The 26,966-nt window shown below is 46.0% G+C and overlaps 1 protein-coding gene and 1 long non-coding RNA gene across 2 annotated transcripts in view; both read left to right on the forward strand.

Annotated features, from left to right (window-relative positions):
• The window catches only part of AKAP10 (A-kinase anchoring protein 10), a 71,441-nt gene extending 65,538 nt beyond the window's left edge, over window positions 1–5,903 (forward strand). Inside the window, exon 15 of the mRNA XM_029926944.1 lies at window positions 4,137–5,903. Within this exon, the coding sequence (XP_029782804.1) occupies window positions 4,137–4,142 (6 nt within the window). The 3' untranslated portion in view covers window positions 4,143–5,903. The remainder of the gene's footprint in view (window positions 1–4,136) is intronic.
• A 1,848-nt stretch (window positions 5,904–7,751) lies between these two features.
• On the forward strand, window positions 7,752–11,048 carry LOC115281550. The gene is made up of 2 exons (XR_003904373.1): window positions 7,752–8,977; window positions 9,441–11,048. It is a non-coding gene; the product is annotated as an uncharacterized LOC115281550 (long non-coding RNA).
• The last annotated feature ends 15,918 nt before the right edge of the window (window positions 11,049–26,966 follow it).

Raw genomic sequence — 26,966 nt, forward strand, 5'->3', positions numbered from 1 at the left:
AGGTTTGCTTTGATATTTGAAAACCAGTTGCTGTTATTCATCATAAAAAGAAAAGCTTATGATCATTTTAATAAATGTAGAAAAAGAATTTGATGAAATTCAGCCATTGATGACAAAACTCTCAGAAAACTAGGAACAGAGCAGAATGCCCTAAACCTGATAAAACTGACAGCTAAAATCATTTAATGGGGAAAGATCACATGATTCTAGGGCTAAAAGGCAAAGACACTTACACTGGAAGTCCTAGCCAATGCAAAAAGGCAAAAAAAAAAAAAAAATGGCCTATAGATTATAAAGGAAGAAGTAAAACTGGTTTTCTTTGCAGAAGACCTCCTCATTTATGTAGAAATTCCTAAGGCTACTTTATCCAGTATGGTAGTGACTAGCCATGTATGCACAATACAGAACATTTCTATTGTCACAGAAAGGACTGTTGGACAGTAGTATCTGAAGGAATCTACAAGAAAGCAATTAGAACTAAGTTTAGCAATGCCAAAGAATATAAGATTAATATACAAAAAAGTACATTTCTGTATACTAGCAATGAACAGAAATTGAAATTTATAAAACAATAATAATCTACAGTAACATCCCAAGACATAAAATTCTTAGAAATATATTTAATAAAATATGTATGATATTTGTACAGTGTAAACTACAACTGAACAGAATTAAAGATTTAAATAAAAATCATTTTGTGAATCAGATTTTTGTTAAGGAGTCATTTCTCAGTGGGGGGATGGGCTAGATGGGTGATAGACATTAAGGAGGGCACTTGTTGGGATGAGCACAGTGTCGTATATATACATGATGAAACACGAAATTCTCCTGAAACCATTATTATACTATATGTTAACTAACTTGGATTTAAATAAAATTTAAAAAACAATTTAAAAAGGTGCTATTTCAACCCAGGATGATGATGATGTTGGTGATGGTGGTGGTGGTTGAGGTATAACCAAATATAACATATAAGTTGTAGGTGTGCAACATAGTGACTCGACATTTGTGCACACTGCAGAATGATCAGCACAATAAGTCTAGTTAACACCGTCACCATACATAGTTGAATTTTTTTTCTTGTGATAAGAACTTTTAAGATCTACTGTCTTAGCAATTTTCAAATATGTAATATAGTATTGACTGTACTTTCCGTTCTGTACAAGATTATCCGAGATTACTGATAGATTCAATACAATCACAATAAATATCCCAGCAGGCTTTTTTATAGAAATTGACAAGGTGATTATAAAATTTATTGGGAGAGTTAAAGTAACTAGAATAAAACAACAACAACAAAACGTGAGGGGGGAAAAGACAGAAGACTAACACTACCTGAGACACATATCCTGTAAAGCTACATGATTAAGGCAGAGAAATGTTTAGCACAAGGTCAGATGTATAGATTGTTGGAAGACATTCAGAGTGTAGAAGTAAACCCAAATATGTGAAGTCAGTTGGCTTTTGACATATGTGCCAGACAAATTCAATGGCAAAAAGATGACCTTTTTAGTTCATAGTCCTAGAACAGAATATATATGGGGGGGGGGGGAATGAACCTTGTTCCTTACAGCATCTACAGAGTCAGCTCAAAATGGGTCAGAGACCTAAATGTCAGCTAAAAGTAAAACTCATAGGAGAAAATCTTTGTAATTTGGAGCTAGCCGAAGATTCCTTAGATCATACTAAGCATGAGCAATTAAGGAGAAAAATTGTTAAATTGGTCTTTATCAAAAGTAGAAACCTGTGCTTGTCAAAAGTCACTGTAAAGAAAAGGAAAAGCCAGGTTTCAGACTGGGAAGTAATACTTGTAAAACAACTTTTGAGAAAGGGCCTTAAACTCAACAAGAAGACAATCTGGTATTTTTTTAATGGGCAAAAGATAAACAGACATCCCAGCAGAGAAGATACACAGGTGGCAGACATTCATGTGCAGATGTGCTCCACATGTTTAGTCATAAGGGCGATGCAAATTAAAGTCACGATGATAAACAACTACAGACCTAATGGAATGGCTAAAATAGACTGACAGTTGAAGGGTGTACAGCAGTTTGAACCCTACTGTGGTTTCCCTACTGGTGGAAACGCAAACTGCTACAGCCACTTTAGAAAACAGTTTGGCAGCCCTTTAAAAAGTGAAATATACACTAGCCAGGTATCTCCTTGAGGAACTCTGATGTCAGATTTTTTTTGTTTTGTTTTGTTTTCTTCTTGGGCTGGTCCTGTTTCCTAGAGAAAACACTAGCAGTCTCCAGCCTGGACGATAAAGGCCAGGCTAACTACTGTTCAAGGAGCCACATGGGAAAAGGCTAGGGAAGTCTCATCATTCATTATGTATACCTCTCCTTAATCCCCCTCTTTTCAGGACAGCATCCTTGTCCTTGGTCGTGCTTGGTGTAGCTCAGCCCAGAGACCCTCTGTTTTATTCTGCTCAGAAAAGAAATCTCAGATTTTTCTGCTGAGATTGGTTCTGGGGCAGGGGCTGGTTGAGAAGAACTGCAGAATACCTGCAGATTATTAACTTCCAAAATAAGCTTTTAAGAAATCCCAGCCCCCATTCCCTTTACAAGACATCTTTTCTTTTTTTTTTTTTTTAAGTGCTCTTTTAGGAAGGAGTGAATTGAATGAGTACAGTCGACGCTCCGCCTGTATCTGGCGGTCAGCAGCTGTAACGGTTAGGGGTTCTGACTTGCCCGAGCTCGTACTGTTTCTCGATGGCCCCGCCGGCTAGTCTAGCCGCGCCTGTGAGAAGCCGTGCGAGTAGCCTTAGAAGGCTGGAGGCAGCCGCTTCGCGCACCCCTGGTCCTCTCCTCAGGCCACGGCCCCACACTGTCCCACAGTTTTACTTTCCCTAATTCGAGTTGATTCAGAGACTTAATGTAAGAGAATTTCTGCTCATGTTCTTTATGAAGGCATTAAACTCCTCTATTATTAGCAAAAATCAGGAATCAGAATTCAATATGTTCAGAAGCACCCCAGATAGCCCACAGTGGTTTGAGGGCTTGAATTTAGATTTAGGTCCAGCATCACCCTTTCCTTGCCAACTTTTTTACTCTGAAAACTGTTAATTTTGAATTTAGCACTGAACCAGTTCACATCAAACTTCTGTGCACTTTTGCAAATTCCATCCTCTTTTCTGTGTAAGGGTGGTAATTTTTGTCTATATTTATCTTCACTGGCTCAGTCAAACCTAAAATAGCAAAGAGCAAGAAAAAGGTGTATGAAGTTGTGATTCCTCATGATCAAATGTTTGACAACATGAAAATGTTCTTTCAGACACCATTTTAGAAAGCAGGTATTTTAAAATTAAGGCTTTTTGTTTGAGTTGTATGTTCAGATTTTGTGCTTTTTGTTTTTAAAATATCAGATCTATTTTGCGATATTTTGCTCTTTAAGCTTGCTAGCCCGTCTCTGGCTGGCTGAGATGACTATCCCGTGTGTCCTTTCGGGACCGGCAGTGGATTGGTGTGGAGACAGTGCTAGGCTAACAGCACTGTGCAGTCCACTTCTAGTGAACGTGTGGGACCTTTTGCAAGTTGCTTTCCTTCCCAGGCCCCATTTCCTCATCAGTAGATCAGAAAAATTGGACAAAACAGTCTCACAGGATCCCTTTCTGATTCTCATTCTATGATTATATGAATGTGAGCTGTCCTATTTCCGTGAAGGAATACCCAGCCTCTCTAACCTGTGTTCATACCTCTCTGCTTGGAATCTCCTACTCTTTGCTTGTCTGTAGAAGGTCCTTGAGAATATAACATGAACGGCCTCACGGCATCACTGAGTTATTTCGTGTGTATATGCCCCAGGGACCTTGTCTCCCCGGGATGTTTGTTCCCTCCCCAGTGCTGCGAGTGAAGGGTCCCAGCCTCAAGATCTTGGTCTTAGGAGGTGAGAAGATCAGAGTTCTTTTTCTCTTTCTAAAGGTGTTGGAGTATTCTGTCTTACGGCTCTCCTGATTTAGTGACTCCTCTAAGGATGGATCCTCTAAGTTGTTTTGGGATTTTCCCTGCTACAAACAGTACTTTAATGAACATCTGTGTATATAAGTCTTTGCCCTCTCTTACAAGTATGCTGTTGGGTTAATATGTCACTGGCTAGAGAAATGTACCTTACCTTTTTCTTTTTCTTTTTTTCAGCTATGACTCAAGATCTGAGATCAAGGAAATCTGCTTTTGAAAAATAAGAGAACTTTTTTCCTTTGGTTGGATTCTTCAACACAGCCAATGAAGACAAAGCACTGTATTTCTTTTCACTAATATATCACTGTTGTTCCCAAGAAAGAATGGCAGACAATCCTAGACTTCCATCCTCAGCAGAGTGACATGTAGACATATTTGCTGCACATGATGTTCACACAGTGAAAGTCATAAAGAGACAAAGTGGTATTGTTTACATTACTAGAAAATTAATAGCTTTCCAATGGCAATAACCCATTTACGAAAGAATTTGAGTCCACTGGAATAGACAGGGACCACATACTGTGGGAGACAGACAAGCGCAGAGCGCATGTTCTGTAGCGGGGACCCACCCCTAAAAGTATCCTAAAGCAGGTACCAGAGTGCTTTGCTTTGGCCTCCTAACCAACAGGTGAGTCAGCCCCTCCGAGAGCCAGGCAGCTCAGGGTGGCAGCGTGGTGCTAGCGGATGGTTCTCCTTCGTGGCATTGTGCGTTCTTCCTTCACACAGGCATTAATTTGGAAGGAAGCCAGCTGACAGGTCACGTCTCTGTTGACTGTCCTTCCCTGTGGTGACAGTATACAGTTTCCACATTTTAATTGCTCCTAAGATGCAGTATACTGAAAACCAGGCTCTCCCCGGCTAACAAAAAGATGAGTCTCCTTTGCTTTGCGCATTAGGACTTGCTCTTGTGGAATATTCCTCCAAGTCACTTCACTTTCCCTTCAGAATACATGCGGAAAGGAATGTACAGTAACAATCAGTCCCGTTTTCCCCTGTGATACCTTGGACAAAAGGTTTATTCCCAGACTGTATGGTTTTTGTTTTGTTTTGGCCTTTTTTTTTTCTTTTTAATAAGAATATTGGCAAGCAAGGGTTGGGGGCGAGAACAGCCTCTGCCTCAGCTGCCTCCCCCTTCTGTGCTGTGAGCTGGGAAGTGTGCAGTTGGTGGCCTTTTTGCTGTCTGTCCTAGGATAGTAGGAGACTCTCTTACCACACTCCCACTCCGCCAGCTGCCGGGTCCAGAGCCGCTGCCATCGACAGGCCGGCCCCTCCGGCGGGCACACTCCGCGGGCCAGGCCGTGCCGGTGCCTCCTCGCCGCACGTGACTGAGGGGAGAGAACGTTCTCATAGGTGTTAGAGCTTTTGCTCAGACTTTGCAAAAAACAAAACAAAAAAGATATATATATAAATATATAATTATTAATCACTTCTGTCCTTGAGAAAGTCTTGAATGAATAGAGAATTTATTCCATTGCAATATTTGATTGTATAGAGGCACACCGTTTCATCAACAGAAGAAGCAAAAGGCTGTGTGTATGTTTTTGGTACTATGTACCACCTCTGTTATTCTTCTAAAGCGAAGTATTCATGTACTTAACCCATATCCTATTTAATTGTGTTTGATTTTAAAAATATATATATACGAATTATATTTAAAATGGTGTCAACTTTCTGCTTTCAGGGCACTTGTGGCTCTTCTGAAACGTGTTGATTCTTCCAAATATTTCCATTTGCTTTACAAAAACCCAGACATGAGCCACTCCTGGACTTAGCCCTGTGTTTGGAGCATATGGCATAGACCTGAGGTTTTATTAGGTATATTTACTGTGACTTAACTCATTTTGTTCTTTTAACAAAATGTTTCCATCTTTTCACTTTGCTTCAACCTTTTAAGTAACAGAAAAGCAATATAAAAGTCATAGAATAAAATGTGGTTGTGGGTAACTCTTGCTGCCTCTGCATGTTTTGGAGTAACAATTTCTGTAAGACTCTAGGCTACTTTACTGCTTTCAGTTAAGATAAGATATAGTCCTCTCTTTGTATACATTTTGCGCTTCCGAGCTAGGGACATCAGTGGTTATAAGATTCTTATAAAGACAAGAGTAGCAAGCTCGAGACTTTGGTTACTTTTTTCTGCCGCACCTGCTGTGGGACACAGAAGCAGGTTGTGGCCTGAAGTTACTAGGCAGATTTAATACTTGATGGGAAGTAGATCCTTGCACCTCTTTTAAAAGTGGAATTGGATTGTCTAATACGGAGTACACAACGTGCTCCAGGCTCTATCAGCGCACCCACAAGATACGCTGCCTCAGCAGACTTTCATAGGTTCAAGGAATCATTTGAACCTCCGTCCTTATCATGTTGTTGACATCAACGCAAATTGTAAGAAAACGGTGTTAGTGAAGCAGTGGTACCTGCTGTGACTTGCCACGTCATCAGTCCTCCTGTAAGATTTGGTGCAAGTGAAAAGCCCACGTCCACTAAGTCCAGTGACGAGCAGTAGAGCTTTATGAAATGGAAGTAATGTACGTTTCGGGGGCTGTGACTAGTTCAGTAGAAATTTGGAGGGGAAGGTCGTTCTGGATTGCAGAAAATTAGAATCTTCTGTGTTGTTGTTCTCCAGGACTGCTAGCTGAGCACGTGCTGAAGCAGCCGGCCTTTTCTCTCAGGACACTGCTTGGGGATACCCTCCTGACCCGCACCGGCCCGGCCCTCACACTCCTACGGGAGGGAGGGCCGTGTCTGCACACAGCGACCTCTTCCCTCTCCTCCCTCCCCCACACCCCAGTGGATTAGACCAAGCCCCAGAGGATTCTTTATCTTAAGAATTTTGCAAGGGGAAGGAGAGAGATCCTCTGGGATTGCGGCTTGTATGGGGGTGCTTGGAAAGTCAGGACCCATGAGCTGCACGCAGTGCAGGGACAAGCAGAGAGGCTAAGATGTGGAAATACAGGTGGGCCGGAGGAACCCCCAGTGGCCTGAAGGGCCTCACTGGTTTCTGGATCTGGTTCTCCGTCTTTGCTGTGGACGCTGCAAATCCCCCAGGTATCCTGAGAATGCATTTTGGCTTTTTAAAAATCAGTTTGAAGTGAATTTTTATTACATGCAACCAAAGGATTTTGACTAAAGTACTGCCAGATTGTTCTAATTACTCATGATTATGTGTCCTCAGCATGTTTGCAATATACCAGTGAATTCTGGAGCATTCTTCCTTAGTGAACCTTCCTTGGTCATTTTGTGAGTACTCTCAAAATGGAATCCCACACTAATGGAGCAAAAAGACACCCTCCTTTTTATAGGGAGGTGTTAGGCCCAGGAAAAGGAGAGGTCCAAGTCCCTGTTGGAACTCAGGCCTTCTGGACCAGGGCCTTCTCGTGCTTCCCAACATCCTCCCAAAAGTCAAATGCCATCCCCACTTTAGCAACTATAATAAACCCAGAAATAGAGGGCATTTCTAACAATGAGTAACTGATGGTTAATAAGCTTCAAATGACGGAGGGCAGTGACGGTTACAGAATAGGTAACTGCTGACCACTCCTACCTACAGGGCAAGGCGTCTGGCCTTTGGCTGGAACCGTAAGTGGGAGTGAGTCCCAGCAAGCCCCTCAAGTTTACAACTTGGGAGAACCACACTAATAGTGACCCTGGGAGGCCACTTACAGAGAAGCACTGTGGGCCCCTAGGAGGCCTCTCTGCTTGGGCAGGGTTGAGGATGGCTCAGAGTCCAGTACAGTCCTCTGGATTTTGGACGGGTGGGGAGGGCAGGGGAGCGAGTTAGAGGGGTCAGTGGGAGCAAAAGCCTGGAAGGGAGGAAGAAGTCCATCTGCTTGCTCGCCCATCACACAGGGTAGTGAATATTTCTGCCTTAGTAATCTTAGCAACTTACTATTTCTTCATCTGTCCCCTCCAGACCGCCTGCCCTGGCACAGAGGGGGCGTCTGCACTCACCTGGAATAATTAGGCCCCTTGCCTAAGGGCGGTAGTGCCCCACTCACAGGCCTGGCCGAGGCACCTCCATGACTGTGAGCCCAGGCTGGGGCAGCCGGGCCCCTTGGGCCGATGATGGGCAGGCAAGCTGCCTTGAAAAAGTGAGTTTAAGTTCAGCTCAAAGGGAGCTGGGATTCACCAAGGAACAAATAAGAGGATTGTGATGACTGGCATTTCCCCTGACTTCAGGTATGAGTCCCCCATCTGGAATGTGCCTTCAGGCTCCCCCCTAAATGATCCCAAGCTGGCCTCTACCTGCATCGCCTGCAGGCCTGTGCACCATGCCGCTCATGGAAAGGCCCTCGCTCGACAGGCGGGGGGCCTCCACGCTGTGCATGGCTCTGGGCGGGGGGCCCAGGCGTGCGTGCTCCTCAGAACCCGGTGGGCTCCGCCCAGACCCAAGATTTCCTCATCTTGACCAAGAGCAACCTTTGTCCCTTCTAATGACAGGGCCACTGGTTTAGCAAATGTTCATGAATTTAGAGGTATCTTAATGCCCACTACAGTGCAGGGACAAGGGAACAAAGACGTGTGAGCCCCCTGGAGGCTATAGAAGCTGTAAGTTCCATCTGTAGTGTGTGCTGGGATTTTTTGACTCAAGATTGCCTTTCGAGCCTATTTCCTTAGCCCTGCAGGAAGTCACTAGGCTTTTCCAACCCATAAAGGCTGAGAGGGGCCCAAGGAGGGGTGGCTCTTCCACGGAGCACCTGGCTGACGACAAGGGGTGGGCACCTGGATGTCTGAGGCCATCAGGCAAGTCTCTCTGAGTAGGGTAGGCCTAGCAGAGGCCAAAGGATCAGCCTCAGCCCCATGGGGCTCTCTGCGGAGCTTTGAGAAATGTGAATTCTTAGAAACGAGAAACACAAAAGCCAGTGTAAAGTCATTACATGCACGTGTCATAAAACCCCAGCCTTGGAAAGAACCTGTCGAGCTGATTCCAAGAGGTGATCTGCTCGTTCTGAGCTTGACCTTAACGGTAATGACAGTGACCAGCATTCGTGAACGCCAACACTGTGACAGGCACTGGGAAGGTAAGTACGTACTTGCCCCTTCTATGAGGGAGGCAGAGGCTTTAGAGGTGGAGGCAGCAAGTCCAGGCCATGAGACTGCCCGCTTCCCCACTACTCTGCCCCGTTGTGACCCGTCGTCAGCTCTTCCCTCGTGCCGCTGCGGCTTGCCCACTAAAGCCTGGCATCGCAGATGCTCTAGGCAAACGGGATTGTGGCTTTAAAATGGAAAGCATTCCATCCATTACCTTAAAGCAGTAGTTCTTCACCTATTCCCAGACAGCATAACTGCTGCTCCGGAGACCAGACTTTTTTTTTTTTTTTTTTTTTTTTTACTTTTGAGAATCACTGCCTTTAAATCATGCCTGTGAATTGGGAACTGAATTTTTCATTCCCTGTTATTGGAAATGCCCACGCTACGCAGAAATGCAATTTGAGTATTACTCATGATTCCCCAAGACAAGCACATGTATCTCTTTGTATTCAGGTGTCCGAGCCAAGAACACCCAAACACCCCACTGTCTCACCGGGCAGGACTGAGACCACCGAGGCAAGTCCCCCCTGAGCGTAAGGCCACAGGCTCGTCTCAGCCCCAGGGTCTTGGGCTCCCCCCACCCTTCCCCCGCCATGCGCTGTGCCTTTGTGGGTGACAGTGCACCTGACCTGTTCCTTCAGGGCTGTTGGCCTCACACCCAAGGTTTCAGTGGGACCTTTTGCACAATTCCTGACCAGTCCATTTTCTTCCAGTTCTTCCCCCAGGTCCTAGATGCCAACTGCCCTCTGAGGTCTTGACCGTGCCCTTCGTGACCTGTCTCTCCCTTGCTGCCCTCCTTGTCGAGTCCCTCCCGTAGGACACTGGTACTTGTTCCTCCTTTCTTCCCCTCCCCCCGTCCGTTTCCTCCTTCAGCACATATTTCCTGAGGACTTGTTTTATGCCTGTTCCAGTTACTGGGGGTAAAGCAGTACCCAGAACAAACATACTGGCCCCCTCCTTGCAGCCTAGAAACCAACGGTAATTCATGTAATGAGTGTTTTGGCAGAGAGCAGGGAACCTGTTGGTGGGCAGTCTAGGTGACCCCTCTTTGTGAGTCACAGACTTCTGATCATCCCAGTCTTCCTCCGGAACGCGTCCATTCTGCACGTGTCTCTTTCCTCGAGATGCTGCTGCTTCCCGTCCCAACACACGCAGCCCACTCCTCCCTTCAGCCCCACAACTGGACCACGACTTCACACTGGCATCCTCCACAGCTGCCCACTGCTGGCCAGTGCTGTGTCCATATCCTCGTTCCACGTCCTCCACTGCCACACCGGGAGGCTGTGCCCTTACCTCTGCCACCTGCCGGCTCCAGGACACTCCTGGCTCTCTTTCTCCACCTTTGACTCCTCACCGCTTCATTCCCACTCCAAGAAACCTCACTGTCTGTGATGATGATCCACCCAGCAACCCAGCTCAGAGCTCCTTGGCCGCCTTTGTTCTCAAGAACATATTTTACTGGTCAGTCACACCCGTAACTAGATTTTGTCATCTCCTGTCAACTGCTCTACCTCTGGTTTCTCCTCACATTTTAGCCCACCATAATCTCAAGCGGTGCAAGTATAGTTCTAGATTCTTCCTATTGGGATGGGTGAGAAGGGGGGTGGGGAGAAACCTAGCAACTATCCCAGAGGGGCATGCCCTCACTATTATGAGAGTTAGGTTTTGTAAACCAGCCTTTCAAAGAGCAATTTCAAAAGCAATAAGTGACTACTTTCGCCGTAAGGATTACGAACCTGCACCTACGTGATAAGTTGGGCGTGGGGAAGAACTGTCCTAACGTGGTGACTCGGAATAGACTTTCCAATGACAATGTCAGACAAGTATTATAAATGCTGCATCTCAAAGAACTTGGATGCAATTGAAGGATATAGCCTTCAAGAAACCAGGCTCTGGATGTGATGAACATTGATGTTCAAGATGCATGTAGAGAGCTTGAATAAAATTGTTACTTGAAATGTAAGAATGGGGGGGAGCAATATTTTGTATTAATGTATTATTGTATATAATGTTATTTTAAATATGCATGTGTAACTAAATAAATTAGATATTATAATTATACATCTGACTATTTCATCAACATTCCTAAAAGTTTAAAAATATCCAGGTTGATCCCTTAATGTTGAACAATCTTTTCATTAGGAAAATAGGGATTTGCCTTAAATATAAGATCACTTATATCATTAATGAACTGCCCATTGTCTGCTGAATAAAGTCCAAGTTCCTTAATTGGCATTTAAGAAGATTTTTTTTAATGTTTTATTTATTTTTGATACAGAGAGAGACAGAGCATGAGAGGGGGAGGGGCAGAGAGAAGGAGACACAGAATCGGAAGCAGGCTCCAGGTTCTGAGCTAGCTGTCAGCACAGAGCCTGACGCGGGGCTCGAACCCACAAACGTGAGATCTGACCTGAGCCGAAGTCGGAGGCTTAACCGACTGAGCCACCCAGGCACCCCCTTAATTGGCATTTAACACACTGACCTAACGTCTAGATCTTGGAACCCTAGACTTTATTTTTTTATTTTTAGTTTTTATTATTTATTTGAGAGAGAGCACGCACGCTGCACACAAGCAGGGGAGGGGCAGAGAGAGAGGAAGACACAATCTGAAGCAGGCTCCGGGTCCTGAGCCGTTAGCGCAGAGCTCGATGCAGAGCTCAAACCCACCGACAGTGAGATCATGACCTGAGCCAACGTTGGACGCTCAACACTAGAATTTAGACCATACCTACCTCTTTCTATCCTCTGTTCACTGGACTTTTACCGCTCTGAGCCCGTGCCTTCCTGAAGTAATGCCTACAGCTTAAAAGGCCGTGCTCTGAAGGCCACCTACAGAAGTCCTCGTTTCTGGAGGCTGGCTCCCTTCCTCCTCAGCCTCCTCCTCTAGAAACCTTCCCTGATGCCCTGTCTGACTTCCTCTTAGCACAGTCCCACACACCATCCCATGTGGTGTCGTGGAGGGTTGGTCCGGGCCTGTCTGCTTCACCATACGTGAGGAAGCTCTTCCCAGGAAAGGCCTGGGGTCGACCCCATGGAGCGTGGCTCAGGAGATGCCTGGCGGGGGGAAGGAAACTTTCTTTAAATGAACCAGGCCCAGCTAATGGCCTGGGCCCACCTGCCCAGAATCAGAACTAAGTCTTCCTGTGCCTTAGAGGCTGAAGGGGTCTCTGCTCTGTGCTGCTGGCACAAGGCTCATCTTGAAATGTCACTGTCTTGTACTAGTCCTGCAATTCATAAGGTCTGACTTACAAATGTCCGACTGTCCTCAGACCCTTCCAGGAGGTCTACATGGTTAAAATCATGTATCCTGGGGCACCTGGATGGCTCAGCCGTTAAGTCTCCGACTTTGGCTCAAGTCAGATCTCACATTCGTGGGTTCGAGCCCCGCGTCAGGCTCTGTGCTGACAGCTAGCTCAGGGCCTGGAGCCTGTTTCAGATTCTGTGTCTCCCTCTCTCTCTGACCCTCCCCCTCTCATGCTCTGTCTCTCTCTGTATCAAAAATAAATTTAAAAAATTAAGAAAAAATCATGTATCCTAATAACACTAAGACATTAATCGCCCTTTGCACCATAGGAATATTTGCACTGAGAATGCAAAAACATTGGCGGTGAACTTCTGGAACCTTAGCAGGAATCTGAACAGTGACACCAAACTACCAGCGGTCATTGTATTCTTCACCATGCGCTTTTCATTTAAAAAAAAAAAAAAGGCCAGTTTCCCATAAGAATGTCGTTGGCAAAGCAGAAACAATTATTAATTTTATTAAATCTCAAGTACATGTTTTTCAATTGCATGTGGGACAAAATGGGAAGTATGCATAAAGCACTTCTGCACAGTGACTGTGACTGTGGCCTGCAGGACAAGCACTTGGGCAGTCGTGCAAGTTGTTGGCAGAACTGGCCACGCTGGTCATGGGATACGTGAAAGACTGACTAGCCAAGCTGTTATTCAGACTTGGGTCTTTACTTTTTTTCAAATGTTTGTTTATTTTGAAAGAGACAGAGCACATGTGTGCATACACACACACGAGTGAGGAAGGGGCAGAGAGAGAGGGAGAATCCCAAGTCAGCTCCGTGCTGTTGACACAGAGCCCGACGTGGGGCTCGAACTCACAAACCATGAGATCATGACCTGATCCGAAACCAAGAGTCTAATGCTTAACAGACTGAGCCACCCAGGTGCCGCCGGAGACTTGGGTATTTAAAAGACATTTTCTGGAAGATGAATGAAGCAAGCCTACAGGGCTTTGAAAAAACAACACTGACAGTATTTATTGGCAAGGATAAAATTTGAGTTTTCAAGCAAAATTTAGGATTTTGGAAAACCAAACATTGACCGCTGTGAACTTGATAGCTTCCCATTCTTAAAGACATTTCTGTTGAGAGCTGATTAACAGATGTGATTTAAAAAAAATTTTTTTTAATGTTTATTTTTGAGAGAAAAAGAAACAGAGCATGAGCAGGGGAGGAATAGAGAGAGGGGGAGCCACAGAATCTGAAGCAGGCTCCAGGCTCTGAGCTGTCAGCACAGAGCCCAATATGGAGCTCAAACTCATGAACCTGGAGATCATGACCTGAGCTGAAGTCAGATGCTTAACTAAATGAGCCACCCAGATGCCCTTGATTTTTTTTTTTTTTTTTTTGGATGCTGTATGGTGAAATGTTTCAAACATTTAGAGGATCAGGATAACCCAATGAACCAATATTTTTCAAATGACGAGTGCATGAGGCACAAAAGTATATATAGGTCAAAAATTCAAAGGGCAAGATCCACCAACAGGGTGAGAAGGGGTTCTGAGAGGAAAAAGTTTGAGAACCGCCCCACTTGTCCAACCTCTGACTAGTCCTAGAAGCCACATGGTGGCCAGAGCTTATCTGCCCCGTGCTGTTGGCATGAAAATAGATTCAGTTCCGCATTGTGCTGCATCTTCGCTGTGGGATTTCAGTATTTCCCCAGCACCTCTCTGGGCCCCTGTAGAAATGTAGATGATGATTCTTCAGCAACTGGTGGTGGAAAAGAAGGAAGTTCATTGGTTCAAGAGATATTTGGTAATCAATCAAAAGGTCCTGCAGATGTATTATGAAGAAGAGGGTGAAGCATTGAGCTTTTTTTAGATTATTACAAGGAAAGACCCCCTCCATAACCTTACTTCCAAGGCCACTCGGAGAATGCAGATCTCGCACTTTGTGCGGCTCTTGGTTCCTCATTAGAGGCGTCTCTAATCTTGAGGATTTATTTGAGTTTCGCAATTGTCAGCACTGGAAAAGGGAGCTTTCCTTCTCTCCCCGCTGCGAAGAACTGCTGATCGGAGGGCTTCGCCCAACTCAACAGGAAGTGAACATTCTGTCCTGACTGCAGGGCCCAGAGCAATCTCTTCTGCCGGCCTGAGGTCAGCCACAGAGCTGACATGCCGGCGGCTGGGGAAGGAAGCTCCGAGAGGCTGTGTGCCCTCAGCCCTGCTCTGATGGGGAGCAGGGGCCTCGGGAGCAGCTGGCTGTCCGGCTGTCCTCCCTAAGGCCTTACAAGGGGACCCTCCTCTAGAGAGTTCACACAAACCAGACTGCATGAGCATCCGGAGACCAGGGTGAGAGGTTCTCACAAGAACAGTTCACTTTATTTTTTTGAAAATGTTTTTTTAAAGTCTTTATTTTATTTTGAGAGACAGAACAGAGAGCGAGCAGGGGAGGGGCAGAAAGGGAGACACAGAATCTGAGCAGGCTCCAGGCTCTGAGCTGTCAGCACAGAACCCGATGCGGGGCTCAAACTCACAGACTGTGAGATCATGAGCTGAGCCGAAGTTGGATGCTTAACAGACTGAGCCACCCAGGCGCCCCAAGAACAGTTCACTTTAATCAAAGTCCCAGAGGCTGTGATACAGAAATAGACCCCATAGAAAAAGTTCGGGGGTGCCTGGTTAAGCCTCTGACTCTCGATTAGGCTCAGGTCATGATCTCACGTTCGTGGGTTCAAGCCCCACATTGGGCTCTGCACTGGCATCACGGAGCCTGCTTGGGATTTTCTCTCTCTCTCTCAAAATAAATAAACATTAATAAAAAGAAAAAAGAAAAGAAAAAGTTCAGGGAACCTGGGTGGCTCAGTCAGGTGAGTGTCTGACTTCTGTACAGGTTATGATCTCAACGTTCATGAGTTTGAGCCCTGCATGAGGCTCTCTGCTGTTAGTGCAGAGCCCACTTTGGACCCTCTGTCCCCCCCCCCTCTGCCTCTCCTCTGCCTGTGCTCTTTCTGTCTCAAAAATAAAAAAATTAACATTAAAATTTTTTTTAAAAAAAGGAAAGAAAACGTTCAAATGTCAATAAGTAACCCAGAAAGAGCATTTGGCAAAACCCAACACCCATTCATGCAAACCAGGAACAGAGAACTTTTGTCAACTTTGACGTTTGCCCAAACCCATAGAATGCACAGCAGCGAGTGAAGCCTGATGTGCTCTACGGGCTCTGAGTAATAATAATGCGTCAATGTAGGTTTACCAGTCGTAACCAAGAGACTTCTCGGGTGCTGGATGTGGACAGTCAGGGAGAATGTGCCTGAGTAGAACAGGGCATATGTGGAAAATCTCTGCTCGGTTTTTTAAAATTGAAATAGAGTTGACATACCACATTGTGTAAATTTAAGGGACACAGCATATCGATGTGACACGTGTATACTGCAGTATGATTGCCCCTGTAGCATTGGGTAACACCTCTGTTGCATCAGAAGTGGTGGGAACAACTTTTGGTTCAATTTTGCTGCAACGATGTTGTTCTTTTGTTAAAAACCTTACAAAGGCTTCTCATCAGACCCCAAAAATAAGTCCTTTTTTAAAAAAATATTTATTTGTTTTATTTTGGAGATAGAGAGTGAGTGGGGGAGGGGCAGAGAGAGAACCCCAAGCAGGCTCCATGCTTTCAGCACGGAGCCCGACTTGGGACTCGAACTTAAGAACCATGAGATCATGACCTGAGCTGAAATCAAGAGTCTGATGCTTAACTGACTGAGCTTCCCAGGTGCTCCCAAAAATGTAAATTTCAGATGGATTAAAAAATCAAATGTAAAAATAAACAAACAAAAATCACTTCCCAAGTAACACAGGAAACCTAGAAGATAGGGCAGGTGGGGGGAGGAAATACATGTTTGAAAATTAAAAATGTATTTTGAGAGAAACCATAAACTAAGCCAATACATAAATTATAGACTGATCCACCCAGACACCCCTATAATTTCAACATTCTTAATAAGTAGCAGATGTCTCTTAAGATTAACTATGTTGTTCATGGCTCTGGACCTTTTCTTAATCTTTGTAATAATCTCAGAGATTTAAAAAATACATTTGACCATGGGGGAAGGGAAGGGGAAAAAATAGTTATAAACAAAGAGGGAGAGAAGCAAACCGTAGGAGACTCTTTTTTTTTTTAATGTTTTTTATTTATTTTTGAGAGACAGAGACAGACAGCGTGAGCAGGGGAGGGTCAGAGAGAGAGGGAGACACAGAATCTGAAACAGGTTCCAGGCTCTGAGCTAGCTGTCAGCACAGAGCCCGACGTGGGGCTTGAACCCACGAACCATGAGATCGTGACCTGAGCTGAAGCCGGACGCTTAACCGACTGAGCCACCCAGGCGCCCCCATAGGAGACTCTTAAATACACAGAACAAACTGAGGGTTGATGGGGGGTGTGGGAGAGGGGAAAGTGGGTGATGGGCATTGAGGGAGGGCACCTGTTGGGAAGAGCACTGGGTGTTGTAAGTAAGCCAATTTGACAATAAATTATATTTTAAAAAATTATTGACATCTTTATTATCAAATATACAGTAAATTATTGGTATGTCTTATCTCATTAGTTGGCATAATTTTATGGCTTGTTCATCTTCAATCCATGTAGCCAAAACATCATTTGAACAAGTTTCAGAATTCAATAAATGAAAAGATTTTGGGGTGCCTGGGTGTCTCAGTCAGTGTCTGACTGGGTCTCCCTCTCTGCCCCTCCCCCACTGTGCTCTCTTTCTCTCTCTCTCTCTCTCTCTCTCTCTCTCTCTCTCTCTCAAAAATAAACACTTAAAATTTTTTAATAAATAAAAAAGATTTAAAAGTTTACTGTAATTTTCACTTGTCATTAAATAATTTCCTTCTTACATAATTAAACAACAAAAAATTTCCCTTAGAATTGATACCTTTTTAAAATTTCTAACAATGTACCGTATCTCTTTTTCTTTCATCTGCTCCTTTGTCATAGATTCTCTTCCTTAGGTTTATATGTTCAATCGATTTTATCATGTGCCTAATTAATCCAGCAGTTCTCAAACTGTTTCGTTTCAAAACCCAATATATTTACTGTAGTAAAAATTAAAACTTAGGGGCACCCGGCTGGCTCAGTCAGCGGAGTGTGTGACTCTTGATCTCAGGGTTGTAAGTTCAAGCCCCGTGCTGGGTGCAGAGATCACTTCAGATCTTTTTTTTTAAGTTTTTTATTATTTATTTATTTTTGAGAGACAGAGACAGATGGCGAGAGGGGGAGGGGCAGAGAGAGGGAGAGGCAGACACAGAATCTGAAGCAGGTTCCAGGCTCTGAGCTGTCAGCACAGAGCCCGATGTGGGGCTCGAACTCACAAACCGTGAGATCATAACCTGACCGAAGTCGGATGTTTAACCGACTGAGCCACCCAGGCGCCCTACTTCAGATCTTTTTAAAAAATAATAAAACTAAAATTACAACTAAGAAATGCAAAATAGATTTATTCTTAATTTATTTTAAACCAACAATAATGAACCTATTATAGGCAAACATAGAAAACATATTCTTAGGAAAAATAACAATAATAAAATAAAAAACAACTTAAAAAATAATTTGTTTTCTGAAAGAAATTTAGTAAGAAAAGGGACGTTTGTGCCAACACTAATACAACACAAAAGGCAACTCATATTTTCATGTTATTAAGAGAAAATACAGAGAAGACATCACAGTCTGACCTCATGGAACCCCTGAAAGTTCTGGAAAGCTTCAAGAGTCCACACTTTGAAGACCATTTAATTGATCTATCAGCTTGTAAGATACAAGATCTATCAGTCTATCTTGTAAAGTACTGACTGTTCTATTGTAATAGAAAATAGAAGATATGTAATTTCATTTATTAAACCCAAACACACAAACTTTCCCACGTATTTATTTACCCACTCCCACCCTACAATTTTTATTACATTTTGTAGAGCAGAACTGATAGCATTTATTTTATTTTATTTTATTTTTAATTTTTTGATGTTTTATTTATTTTTGATACAGAGAGAGACAGAGCATGAGAGGGGGAGGGGCAGAGAGAGAAGGAGACACAGAACCGGAAGCAGGCTCCAGGCTCTGAGCTAGCTGTCAGCACAGAGCCTGACGCGGGGCTCGAACCCATGAATGTGAGATCTGACCTGAGCCGAAGAGGCTTAACCAACTAAGCCACCCAGGGGCCTCACATTTATTTTATTTTGAAGATTTTTTTTTAATGTTTATTTACTTTAAAGAGAGGGAGTGTGGAAGAGGGGCAGAGGGGGGAGACAGAGGATCCGAAGTAGGCTCTGTGCTGACAGCAGAGAGCCCGATGCAGGGCTCAGACTCACATCCTGTGACCTGAACCGAAGTTGGACAGTTATCCGACCGAGCCACCCAGGCACCCCAATCTTATTTTTGAAGTGATCTCTGCACCAAGAGTGGAGCTTGAACTCACAACTCCAAGATCAAAAGTCACAGGCTCCAACGACTGAGCCAGCCAGGGGCCCTGACTGACAGAATTTTCTACCTCCTTTGTCATTCTAGGATAATAACAGCCTGGCTAAAAAGATCCAAGTCTCCATCCTGCCGTCATTATTTTGATTGCCGCTCTCAGATGCTTTAATTTCATTTTCTCTGCTGTTTATTCGACACATGGTAGTAAATATAACATTTATCAAGGGAAGATTTTTTTTTTTTAATGTTTTATTTATTTTTGATCCAGAGAGAGACAGAGCATGAGAGGGGGAGGGGCAGAGAGAGAAGGAGACACAGAACCACAGAACCGGAAGCAGGCCCCAGGCTCTGAGCTAGCTGTCAGCACAGAGCCTGACGTGGGGCTCGAACCCACGAATGTGAGATCTGACCTGAGCCGAAGCCGGAGGCTTAACCGACTGAGCCACCCAGGCGCTCCTATCAAGGGAAGATTTAAAGTGAATTACATGATTTGCAACTTTCCTGCAACATCCGGAGATCACTAAATACAGTGACTAAGCATAAAACAAAAACATCTGAAGATTTCCTAAAACTCCGAAATGCTAGACTTTCCCTCTAGCATTACACTAGCACCATGTACACAAAATCCAATAAAGTTTTCATAGGCCTGTTTCCTTTTTTTAATTTTTTTAAAGATTAATTTATTTTTGAGAGACAGAGACAGTGTGATCAGAGGAGGGGCAGAGAGAGAGAGGGAGACACAGAATCTGAAGCAGGCTCCAGGCTCTGAGCTGACAGCACAGAGCCCAATGCGAGGCTCGAACCCACCAACTGTGAGATCATGACCGGAGCTGAAATCGGAAGCTTAACCTACTGAGCCACCCAGGCGCCCCATAATTGGCCTATTTCTCATTGAAACCAGTTTTCTGGAGCACTAGCCATCAAATTAAATATATGATTTTAAGATGCTATTCATGGGGGCGCCTGGGTGGCTCAGTTAAGTGCCTGATTCTTGATTTCGGCTCAGGTCATGATCTCATGGTTCATGGGTTTGAACCCCACATAGGGCTCCGTGCTGACCGTGGGTTCAGAGCCTTCTTGGGATTCTGCCTCCCTCACTCTCCCTCTCCTGCTCGCTTGCTCTTTCTTTCTCTCGCTCAAAATAAATAAACATTAAGAAAAAAAAAGACGCTATTCCTGTTAGTGCTATGTCATCCCTAAGAACCATTAAACAATCTTCCTAGTTTTCAGTTTTGCACTGAGTACAGTATTAAAATGCCTGTATGTGAGGTCTGCTGCCTGATGACCGCAGGCGGGGTGGGGCGGGGGGCGGGGGGGGGGGGGGGGGGGGGGGGGGGGGGGGGGGGGGGGGGGGGGGGAGATGCGCGATGCGCAGGCGCACTGGGGTCCCCGCCTTGCAGATGGCTGTGGAGAGTGGCTTCAGGGTACGCACTGCTGGGAGAAAGCCAAGCGGCTTCGGGGGACACCAGAGCAGCTCGTCAGCAGTGCACACCTCCGCCAATAAAGGGCTGATTGTCTGGACCGTTACCCACCAAGCAGATGTGGACCAGGAGCTGGATGAGGCGGAAGGTTTCCTTGGGCATCTCATGACCAAGGGGGTTGATGTGTTCAGGAGGAGGGGAGTCTGGTCCAGGTGAGCCAGCAGCTGCAGACATGTTCCATCGCCCCCAGAGCACGGATGGGCCTCCCACGTCACCCAGAGAACGTGCGGGACCCGAGCCACCACACTTAGGACAGAGCCAGATGAGGTTGAGGTCGAAGCACACAGTGTTGAGGAGATGGAGGTCACAGGAGGGAATGGTGCAGTGGGGACACATGGGGTCTGCCCCCAGCCTGAACCCCCTGGTCCAGACTCCCAGACCATTAAGGAAGAGCACCTGGTGCAGGATGAGTGGCCCATTGCTGGGAGAGAGAAATGAGTGGGGGTGAAATGGTCTGTGCCTTTGTTTGCTAGTTGTTTTGAGACTTGTTCGTAGGGGTCTTTTGGAGGGTTGGGGACCTCTGGCCTGGTTACCACATCCCCATCCTCCCCGCCATTCCCCTGTCCAGCTCCCACCAGGGGAAGAAGAGCCTTAGGATGCTTGGTCTTGGGGTGACAGGACCTGGTTCACCACACCCCCTCGGGCCTTAATTTACTATATGAGTGATGAGGCCAGGTTCCCATCACAGTGCCTCTTGGGTAAGAGGAGGGATGAGTGGGTGGGGGGTGGCTGGTGTAGCTACATGCTGGGTGCCGGCAGGCAGGTGGATTTGTGGAGAAGAAGGAACCGTCAGAGAGCCAACGCCCAGCCTCAGGGAGCTGACACTCCTGCTGAGTCACGAACGTGAGGTGACCCTGCGAAGGGAAGCGAGATCACCTTGGAACCTCCTGGAACACTCCCTCCTGCACCTCAGCCTCCAGACCTGGGTCCCCTCAGGAAGTCTAACCGCTTGCTAGGTGTGAGGCTTGGGTTCTGCCTCCTCCAGCCTTCCAAACTCTTCATCCCACCTAAGTTCAGGGATGAGGCTGAAGACCTCACTATATAATACCTTACTGTTCCATCAGTGGCTTGAGCCTTCTGGGAGCTGAGGAGGTCAGCAAGGGTGTCGTTTCTGGGCCCGCCCTAGCAGCCTGGCACTTGTTTTTTAGGTTTATTTGTTTTAGTAATCTCTGCAGCCAAGGTGGGGCTCGAACTCACGACCCTGAAGTCAAGAGTCACATACTCTTCTTGACTGAGCCAGCCAGGCGCCCCCAGCAGCTCTGGTACTTCTGGATAAATAAACAGAGGGACGCATGGAGTGTAGCAGCTCTCTGAATGTTTCCAAAATAAACTGTTTTTCCTTAAAAAACAAAAGGCAAAACAAACAGACTTCTTTGGGAAACAATAGACACGTCATGGACAATGAAAGAAATTTTACAGCCTGACACGGAAATTTTCCAAAACATTGTTGTCGACTTGGAGATGGGCTGTCCAGACCTCTATGGGAGGAAGGATGTGCTGCTTCGTCGGGAAAATTCGGTCTGCCTCCAGCTCTCTGCGCCCTCAAGTCTCAGCCTGGCAGCAGCCTAGCCCACCTGGGCTCACAGCCCCCCGGGGCAGCCCCACCTGGTGACGGGCAAGCTGGGGCATTTCAGCTCAACGCAGCTCAAGTCTGACGTTTTGCTCCAGAGCTTTCTGCTGGGGTGGCCCTGGCTTCATCATGCCCGCAGCCCAGTCCTCTCTCTGCCAGTGATGTTTCCACCCGCTCCCGCCACCCGTGTTAATTTCTAATCATCATCTTGCACTCCCAGCTCCGGGTCAGCATGTGTTTCTGGAGAAACCACTGTTTTCTCATGTCAGGAGGTACGTGGTTCATAAGAGAGAGCAAAGATCTAGATCACAATGATACATTTCTGTTCTTTTTCGAAGTTCTAGTAAATGCATCATGGCTGAAGATGTTCTATTCTTCTTAGACCTTACAGAAAATGTTGTGTACGTTTTTAATTAAAATTCTTTTGAAATTAAAAATTTTCATTTTCTTTATCATCACGTCAGTAAAATATTTCTTTTAGGAATTTTACTATTTCAGATGCTTTATGTGGAAAATGGACTCATGGTGTTCCTTGCAATTTATCTCCGTGACATTTGCAAGCGTTCTTTATTTCACCCGTTAGCATTAACAGGATATTACGGTTGTTCCTATGAAGTATGTGGTTAGCTGTTTTAACTTTCAGTGATTCAAACTGTGGGAACTGTTTGGGTCGAACAGTTATGGCAACAGCAAAAACAAGCTACTCAATCTTGGTTGAAATAGTGAAACTGTTTTTGATTCTATCTATCTACCTATCTATCATCTATCATCTATCTATTTTTTTAAATGTTTTAATTATTTTTTAGAGAGATAGAGAGAGAGAGACGGCATGAGCAGGGGAGAGTCAGAGAGAGAGGGAGACACAGAATCTGAAGACAGGCTCCAGGCTCTGAGCTAGATATCAGCACAGAGCCTGACTCGGCCTCGAACCCACAACCGTGAGATCATGACCTGAGCGGAAGTCGGACGCTCAGTCGACTGAGCCACCCAGGCACCCCTCATCTACCTATTTTTGAGAGAGAGAGAGAGCGCATGCAAGCATGTGCAAGCAGGGGAGGGCAGAGGGAGAGAGAGACAGAGAGACAGAGAGAGAGAGAGACAGAGAGAGAAAGTGAGAGAGAGACAGAGAGAGAGAGACAGAGAGAGAGACAGAGAGAGAGAGAGAATGAGAATCCTAAGCAGGCTCCACGTTTAGCCTGGAGCTAGATGCAGGGCTCGATCCCACAACCCTGGGATCATGACCGGAGCCGAAATCAAGAGATGGACATTCAACTGAATGAGCCACCTAGGCACCCCTGTTTTTCATTTTAGAAATGCAGATTTTATGAGGGCGCCTGGGCAGCTCAGTCACTTAAGTGTCCAACTTTGGCTCAAGTCATGATCTCACAGCTTGTGGGTTAAAGACCCACATCAGATTATGTGCTGACAGCTCAGAGCCTGGAGCCTGCTTCAGATTCTGTCTCCCTCTCTCGCTCTGCCTCTCCCCTGCTCATGCTCTGTCTCTGCCTTTCTCTCTATCTCAAGAATAAAAAAACTTTAGGGGCGCCTGGGTGGCTCAGTCGGTTGAGCGTCCGGCTTCGGCTCGGGTCATGATCCTGGGTTCGAGCCCCACGTCAGGCTCTGTGCTGACAGCTCATGAGCCTGGAGCCTGCTTCCGATTCTGTGTCTCCCTCTCTCTCTGACCCTCCCCTGCTCATGCTGTTTCTCTCTCTCTCTCTCTCTCTCAAAAATAAAATAAAACATTAAAAAAAACTTTAAAAGAAATGAAAATTTTATGCCGATTCTTGCACAACATGGAAAGATGCTCCTTGATGTTGTCAGATTATTAGAGTATCATAAAATTCCTAGGCTGAGGTCTATTTTTGGTATAATTTCAGAAGATTTGTGTTTATGATTTAGAAGAATTGTGGTTGTGGTATTTCCTAAAATCTTTAAGAAATATGTACAAATCTTGTCATCTCTTCATTTTATGTGATTGTGTCCATAATGTATTAAAAATTCATGCACGTGTAGATATCAAAGTTCCGCACCCTAACTATTGACAAGAATTTCAGCATCATCCTAGAAACAATAGAACCAATGGGACACTTGAGTGGCTCGGTCGGTTGAGTGTGAGACTCTTGTTTCAGATCGTCATGATCTCACAGTTTGTGAGTTGGAGCCCTGCGTCAAACATCACGGGGCCGCCCTAGGATTCTCTCTCTCTCTCTCTCTCTGCCCCTCACACCCCCCTCAAAATTAACAAACTTAAAAAAAATCTTCATAATGCCCTAGTGTGAGATGGAAATTTGATGGTATTTATTATAAACATCTCAAAATTGTATATTATTGTGAGCTTCAATTCCTAGCGGATATGACCTTGTGAACAGGGCTGGGTTATGAATTATGTCTCATGACAAAAGATCTGAGACACAGACATGTGTAAAATACGCATTGGCTCCGATGACAAAGGGTACACATGTCTTCATCTGGACAGTGATGTGACCAGCAGGAAGTTCAAAGTGCTGTTCCCAGATGTACTAATGCCCAAAGAGGCATCCCAGCAGGCAGACCCTGGGGTCAGCATCTTCAGCTTTGTGAGCTCCCTGAGATGTTGGCTGACAGGTGCCGTGTGGGAAAGGCCACCAGACTAGTCAAGGTGCGTGAGCCTCCTCCTCATTGCTCCCTGCTATCCAAAAATGTATACTGTTTCTGCAGAGAATGCTTATAAAAAGAATTCTCGAGCCGTGTGCTAGGTAACCCACCCTTACATGGGTTTGGATGGTACTTCCCTGGAGCTGAAAAACTTGGACTCTGTTCACGTAAGAACCAGCTGAGGATTGGACAGAGGAGGGAAGGGGGAAGGAGGCTCAGGGCCCGGGTCTGGGCTTGGGGAGGCTTACCGAAGGCCAGCTCTGATTTCACCTTTCTTACCTGACAATTGCTTAAATAGTTCTTCGTACAAGCCATGCACTGGCTAAGCATTTCACAGTGTTTAACTCACTTAGTTAACCTGATGTGGAAGTTACTATTACTATCTTCATCTTACAGATGAGGAAACGGAGGCACAGGAGGTTAAATACCTTGCTCAGGGCCCTACAGCTCATAAGATACATATTCCTGAAGAGCTATTTTTTTTAACTTTATTTATATATTTACTTTGACAGAGACTAAGCATGAGGGGGGAAGGGGCAGAGACAGAGAGGGAGAGAGAGAAAATTTCAAGCAGGCTCCACACTGTCAGTGCAGAGCCTGACGTGGGGCTTGATCCCACAGGCTGTGAGAGTCAGGCCCTTAATCCACTGAGCGACCCGGGAGCCTCCTGAAGAGCTATTTTTTTTTTTTTTTTAGGGAATTGGTACATTAAATCCCATATCCTATTTAAATATCCATACTTAGAGATTTACAACAGAGACGCTTTCAAGCAAGTAAAGAAGCAAATCCAGGTGAATTTTTGTGTCTCTGCGCAAACTTGCTTCATTTGCTTATAGTATTGTTTTTTAAATTTTTTAATGCTCATTTATTTTTGAGAGGGGGGAGGGGCAGAGAGAGAGAGGGAGACACAGAATCTGAAGCAGGTTCCAGGCTCCAAGCCATCAGCGCAGAGACCAACCCAGGGCTTGAACTCATGAACAGTGAAATCACGACCTGAGCTAAAGTCAGATGTTTAACTGACTGAGCCACCCGGCTTCCTTGCTTTTAGTTTTTGAAGGCTCCAGATTGCCACAGACCCCTGGGCCAGATTTTGAAGTAGGGATAGAATGAGGTGGGTGTGCACACTCTAGAGAGCAGAGATCCAAGACTCCAAATGTTGAAGGTTTGAGGAAGGGAGACGGTTCCTCTCAGCCTCCCAGCCAGAGGTTCTTAGGGTCTCTGGACCGCCTTCAGGTCAGTTTTCTGGGATGGGCCTGGGATGGGCCTGGGGTGGGAAATGTAATTCTGCTGGTTGGTAAGGGATAACCTGAGAACAAATACCCAAATCAACTGGGATGGTATGGGGTCTGAGTTTTCTATGACATTTTCAAGCTTACTGTTTATTTTTAACAAATTTTTTATAGTTTATTTATTTTGAGACAGAGAGAGAGAGAGAGAGAGAGAGAGAATGGGGGAGGGGTTGAGAGAGGGGGAGACACAGAATCCAAAACACAACCCGACGGGGCTCAAACCCACTAACCGTGAGATCATGACCTGAACTGAAGTCAAACGCTGAACCCACTGGGCCACCCTGGCACCCCAGAAGCTTACTGTTCATAAAATGGTTTCAAATGGCATCTCCTTGAGAAAAAGTGGGAAAATCAGTTCTTGACACTTGATTGACCTTCATAATCAGGAGGAAAAGAAAGCTCCCTTAAAGCCATTCAGAGGTAAACCTGAGGTCAAAAGGGCAGGATACAGTGGTGGTTGGGGAACATGGCTTCTCATTGGAGCTTCTGAAAACGTATTCAATACTGAGTCTACGTGCATAAACATTTCTCCCGAAAGAGGGTCCTCAGCTGTCATCAGCTTCTCACTGAACTCGAGGGACCCCAAAAGGTGCTGAACCTCTGCCTGACACTATCTCTTCAGGGACCCTGGGGAGTAAACGCAGAAGGGTTGGTAGAGACCTGCAGCTTGGCAGCACGACCTCGGGTTTTAGAGGGGGCGGGGAAGACCGAGTTCTAGGAGATGCTCCTTTGCCCTGTCCTGTTCCCTAGGGTCTACACTGCACTGGAGACGCCCATTCCCTCCTGCAGTCAAGAGTTCAAGACCAGCTTCCCCGACGTCCACCTCCCAGCGGGGTCCAGCCCGGGGCGTGGCAGGCTCGAATCTGCTCCCAGGCCCATGGCGAAGGCTGCAGCGGGTAACTAGCTGTGGTCCCAGCGGCTCGCACCCTCCTCCCCCGCCTGGGCGAGTAACTGGGGACGCGCCTCCGTGGTGGCGCCGCTCCCCTGGGCGCGCGTGCACTCATTTTCCTGGCGGAGGGAGCAGGCTTTGGCGGGCACTGCGTCCTACAAGACGTGCTGACGTCGCGGAGGGCCGACAGTCGGTTCGGGAGCGGCCGGCGCGCGCCTGTGCGTTGGGCGCAGCCGCGAGTCAGGGAGGCGCACTGGGACGGTGGTTGCGCCGGTACTAGGGCGGCGCCCGCCACCGCAGCAGACCCCCGAGCGGAGAGGCCCGACGCGGCCGGACGAGCTGGGGATGGGGAGGACCGGGCCCCGGACCTCTCCCGGGCGCGTGCGCGGCTCCGGGGGCGCACAGTGACGGCTGC

The sequence above is a fragment of the Suricata suricatta genome, chromosome 17, assembly GCF_006229205.1.
Source record: "Suricata suricatta isolate VVHF042 chromosome 17, meerkat_22Aug2017_6uvM2_HiC, whole genome shotgun sequence".
NCBI classification, from domain to species: domain Eukaryota; kingdom Metazoa; phylum Chordata; class Mammalia; order Carnivora; family Herpestidae; genus Suricata; species Suricata suricatta.